Source organism: Lygodium microphyllum, chromosome 21 (genome assembly GCF_053477565.2).
Source record: "Lygodium microphyllum isolate KBCC chromosome 21, Lygodium_microphyllum_v1.1.10, whole genome shotgun sequence".
Taxonomy (NCBI): domain Eukaryota; kingdom Viridiplantae; phylum Streptophyta; class Polypodiopsida; order Schizaeales; family Lygodiaceae; genus Lygodium; species Lygodium microphyllum.
In genome coordinates, this window is record NC_141155.1 from 89,324,272 (window position 1) to 89,329,729 (window position 5,458).

Here is a 5,458-nt window from a genome sequence, read left to right on the forward strand (position 1 = left end):
ATTGGAGGATCTGGCATTTCTGCTCTCGCTTTTCATGCTCTAAAACAGCCTGCCCAGCCTGGGGTCACATACATTCAGATTCGTAGTATGCAGGATTTTTCTATTCTTCCAAAGGGTTACACATTGTCAAGCTTAGAGGCATTGCAGAAGGAAGGCTCCTGGAATGTGCAAGCTGGGACAGCATTTGTGAATGTGCAATTTCAGGAGGAGATGAAAAGTGGGAAACTTTCTTCATTGAAGGTGGTCTCTCTGACATTCAACAAGTCTATCGAGGGGGCTTTTTCCCCGTGAGGCGACATGCCGCTCGAGCTCCATAACGTGGAGCTTCTAATCAGCCAAGCTATCAAGGAGGCGAAGAAAGATTTCAAGAAGGATGCGGATAATGCCTTGAACCAAGAAACCCGCCGGCTCCATGAGAGGATCCGGCGACTGGAGGAGATGGTGAAGACACTCACAGAAGAGAAGAGGGATCTCAAAACCGACCTGGACAAGCTACAAACGGAAGTGTCACATCTACGGGAGGCAAGAGAGGACGCGGATTTCAAAGCCGACCTCCGAGAGGCTATCACAAAGGAATGCCGAGAGGACCTCCAGGTATGCATTAAAACCAAAGTTGAGGCTTCGAGAGAGGGATGGGAGGAAAAAATCAAAGCAAACATGAAGGAAGAATTAGAAGGGAATAAGGAGGGGTGGATTGAGGTAGTGAAGAAGAACATTAAGAAGGAGGTCCAGGAAGAAAATAAAAAGGAGGAGGTAGCTCGGGTTCAGGAGACCTTAGAGGAGGAGAGGCTCAGGAATGCACGTAGATTGAACGTGCGTATTACCGGGCTCCCCAAAGGGGCCTCTCCGGAGGAGGATGCACGCGGGCTATGCACCCGACTAGGGTACACGAACATGCCCTTTACTCAAGCATGGCATGCAGGACGAGATACTACCAGGGTCAGAGCTCTGATATTACATATGAGCACACTGGAGGACAGAGCTGCTTTCTTTCGGAAGCGGATTTCGCTCGGAGGGATGACTGGGGCTCCCATCTTCATGGATGAGGACCTGACTCAGATGCAGATTGCACACAGACGAGCATGCATGCCACAGATACTCCAAGCACGTAGAGAAGGCCATAAGGCCTTCTATCGAGATGGCCGGATTTTTATAGATGGACGCCCCACCAAATAGGGGGGCGTGGCCTATGAGACGGGGCAGAGGACTATACAGGAGACCCCGATACGTGTGGCAGTTTGGAACTGCAACGGCTCCCTATGGTCACGACCGGACAGACTTGAGGAGATTTTACCCGACCATGATGTTATATGCCTCACAGAGACACATGAGAGCCCAGAGAGAGGGCTCCCACGCATTACAGGATTTGAGTGGGTATCTGCATACCGGGCTACTACTAGGCAGAGCACATCTAGGGGCTTAGGAGGGGTGGCAGTTCTATTCTGTCAGGGGATACAGAGACATATCCAGTTAGTGAGACGAGATGAGGAGGCCAGTTACATATGGATCAGAGTGCAGATATCAGATGAGAGATGGATCTATATGGCAATATGCTACTTTTTACCACGAGGGTCCAGATATGCTACTACGCAGGGTGATATTCAGGCCAGAGATTCCCCCTCCCCTTATTCACATCTCTCAGAGGACATTATTCTGTATTCTAGTTTGGGTGAGGTCTTCCTTATGGGGGACTTCAACGGGCGCACACAGAGCCGACAGTGTGAGAGTTTTGATATGGAGCAACCAAAGATCATGAGAGCATTAGACCCTGAGGAGTTGTAGGGAGTCAGCAGATACTGGGCCAGACGCCACAGGGTATGGAGGGCATTTACTTGAGCTTGGTAGTAGACATCATCTCGTTATTTATAACGGGATGGCATGATGGCCATATTCAGGAGGTCTTACATGCTTCCCACATGGGGGGGGCGAGAGTACTGTAGATTATCTGCTCGGACCGATCGATGGGATGCATACTATCGAGTCCTTCGGCCTTGGGAGACTTCCACTCGGTGCCGATCACACCTTTCTCAGTTTCTCACTCCTCACCTCATTACCATCACCACCTGGAGATATCATATCCCACATGCATACTACCATACACTTCACTCATGAGCTTTCACATGTTTACTCACAGCATCTGGAGGAGCACATCACGTCACTTGATCCATACGCACCCCTTGATACACTGACCACTGATATCACACACATTCTGCATGATTCTGCTACACTCAGTTTTCCACATCACACATACATGCACCCCCCTCGGACCGGTACCATGCCACAGAACAGGTGGTATGATGATGAGTGTAGAGATCTATGTCGACAGCTACGCGATTTGGAGGCCAGAGGAGAGATCACACACAGACAGGCGCAGAGACGCATGCACCGCTTGATCCCCCGTAAAAAGCGGGGATGGGAGGAGGAGAGATATTGGGATATATACCACCTTCTTATGAGTAGAGATTGTGCAGAGGCATGGAGGCAGATCAGAGAACCACGCTCACCCACACTGATACATGACCCTGCAGTATGGCATGGATACGCACAGAGTTTATATCATGTACCCGCACAGCCCCGCTGATACCCACACCATGTACACCGAGACCAGGTATTTCATCCTTTTTCACCACTAGTATGGTGAAACATGCTATCTCACGGTTACAGCATGGCCGCGCTCGAGACCAGTTTGATCTTCAGGCAGAGCATATTATATATGGCAGAGACACATTGGCTCCACTCATTGCTCACCTCTTCAACCGTGCATTGTCTGAGGGGTTCCCTGACTCGTGGTGGACAGAGCACACCATTGTACCTATCCACAAGTCAGGGGATCCTATGGATCCTAACACATATAGGACCATCATGATTGGGCCAGTTTTGTCCAAACTTTATGGCACGGTGATGGAGGAGGAGCTCAGCACGCTGGCAGAGAGAGAGTGCACGCGCACACCCGGACAGGCAGGGTTCAGACGGGCATTTTCTACCATAGACCACATCTTCACTCTCCGTTGTCTGATCAACCAGACACGAGTGAAGAAACATAGATTGTACTATTGCTTTGTGGATTTCCGCAAAGCCTTTGACACGGTTCCGAGAGAGAGGCTTTTCAGACGCCTACTTGATCTGGGGGTGGATGATGACATGATGTGGGGTATTTATGCACTATATGAGCGGGTTACTGGAAGAGTCAGATGTCCGGGAGGTATATCAGATCCCCTTGTGAGCACCATTGGTGTGAAGCAAGGATGCCCACTCTCACCGACTCTATTTGAGCTATACATTGATGAGATAGCAGAGTTTATTCAACAGCGAGCCGGTGGAGGTATAGATCTCAGTGGAGCCACAGTTCATATCTTACTATATGCAGATGACATTGTGTTGGTCCTAGACTCACCTCAGGGATTACAGCAGCATTTATTAGCATTGGATGATTTTTGCGTACAGAGAGGCATGACAGTGAACCTTGGTAAAACCAAGGTTCTTATATTCCATACATCAGCTCAGATACGCAGACAGAGTATTTTCATGGCAGCAGGAGGGAGTATTGAGGTCACTCGATCATATGTATATTTGGGAGTCACCTTTACAGCAGCTTCAAGGACTTTCTCGATGACACAGGCAGCTCGTGACTGCCTCACTAGAGGATACTCAGCATTGGCTTTTATGGAGCGACAGTGTCATCACGCACATTTCCAGGAGCCCCGCACCAAGGGGTGGCTCTTTGATACTCTAGTCACTCCAGCACTGATGTATGGAGCAGCTATATGGGGGCCAGGCCTTGCCAATTATGTATGGACATTGATGGAGAGACCTCAGTGATCATGATATCTAGATTGATTCGCAGCAAGGCCTCAGTCCCACATGACATTGTGTGAGCAGAGCTTGCCACACCGCCCATGCTAGTCGAGGCATTATTTCAGACAGTCTGCTTCCTACATAGATTTTAGGATATGGACAGAGATCGCATTGCATATAGAGCATATATGGCATCTCAGGAGATGGCTCGAGCGGGGGATACCACATCATGGTATGCACAGACTAGAGCTTGGTTTGACAGACATGGGCTGGACATTGATAGACTCCCACCTCTTCTATATGATACTCAGGCTCCCACTTACACCCTCTCTCTCTCTGAGAGGAACAGAGTCATCAGATAGGAGATATGGCATATTTATATACAGAGGACATGGGTCAGCCCTGCACAGCCACTGCCATCGAAGATGGCACATTATTATACACAGTTCTTGAGGATATCAGAGCAGGGATTCATAGAGATTCCGAGATATATGTAGATCTATATGCCACATCAATTGAGAGTTCTTATTGGACAGCTTAGGGTATCATCACATCAGCTTATGATTGAGAGTGGCAGAGCCAGTGGCATCCCGTGGGAGGAGAGGATATGCCCCCTTTGCAGATCAAAGGTGGAGAGTGAGGAGCATTTTGTTCTCAGATGCCCGGCATACTCAGAGTTGAGATCTAGATACACATTGAGCAGCTCACTTCAGGGATGTATGACTGATATGGATCAGAGATCATTTGGCCGTTTTCTAGGAGAGGCATGGCACATCAGAGAGTAGAGCACACAGCGGGTCCCAGTCAGAGAGGGGCCCACCCAAACGACTATTACACAGTTCTTTCAGACAGACAGAGTGAGAGCTACTGTACCAGCCTCCAGCCAGACCTCCGGGCTCACACTACAGCACGCTGAGGACCAGCGTACCCGACGCCCACGAGGATCCGTGGGTTTCGGACCCCACAGCCACACCGACAGGAGATCCGGAGGATTCTTGATCTACATCGACAGCAGACTGAGATCCGACGACACTCGACACATTGGATCTCAGATCTCCAGTTTGCTCTTTCTCCACCGCCGATGTACCACATCCTGCATCCAGGAGGGATCACCTGCTATTAGCGACTTCGACGACTGCTACTACATCCCAGGATAGTATATCTCCCTGCATCTGTTACATATACACATCGCACCACTTTATCACAGCTGACAGTTGTTCCCCTATCACAGCCGACATTTGTTCCCCTTTTGTAGCCATTATCTGGAGTACCAGAGCTACATACGCACATACACATACACAACACTTATCACACTCACAGCACCGTATTTTCAGTTTCTAGTTTTTAGCTTTTCATTCAGCACTTTTATTTTGGATAGCTGGACCTCATCAGTTGTATCACAGTTTGTCTCATAGGCCAGTTTTGGTCTTTAGAAGACGTTAATATAACTTTCTTTCTTTCTCTCTCTCTCTCTCTCTCTCTCTCTCTCTCTCTCTCTCTCTCTCTCTCTCTCTCTCTCTCTCTCTCTCTCTCTCTCTCTCTCTCTCTCTCTCTCTCTCTCTCTCTCTCTCTCTCTCTCTCTCTCTCTCTCTCTCTACCTCCACTAGGCCACCTAGGCCAATTAGGGCCAAGCTAGGCTAGTCTACCAAAACTGCTGAGGGCC

The 5,458-nt window shown here is 49.1% G+C and overlaps 1 protein-coding gene across 1 annotated transcript; it reads left to right on the forward strand.

Annotated features, from left to right (window-relative positions):
- Nucleotides 1–297: 297 nt before the first annotated feature.
- Nucleotides 298–1,176, forward strand: LOC148018258 (uncharacterized). Its single transcript, XM_087661556.1, has one exon. The coding sequence runs from the start codon at nucleotides 298–300 to the stop codon at nucleotides 1,174–1,176; it is 879 nt and encodes a 292-aa protein (XP_087517682.1).
- The last annotated feature ends 4,282 nt before the right edge of the window (nucleotides 1,177–5,458 follow it).

Bases quoted from the DNA above. Each gene is read 5' to 3' on its own strand.
- LOC148018258 (XM_087661556.1), top strand. From the start codon at position 298: ATGCCGCTCGAGCTCCATAACGTGGAGCTTCTAATCAGCCAAGCTATC.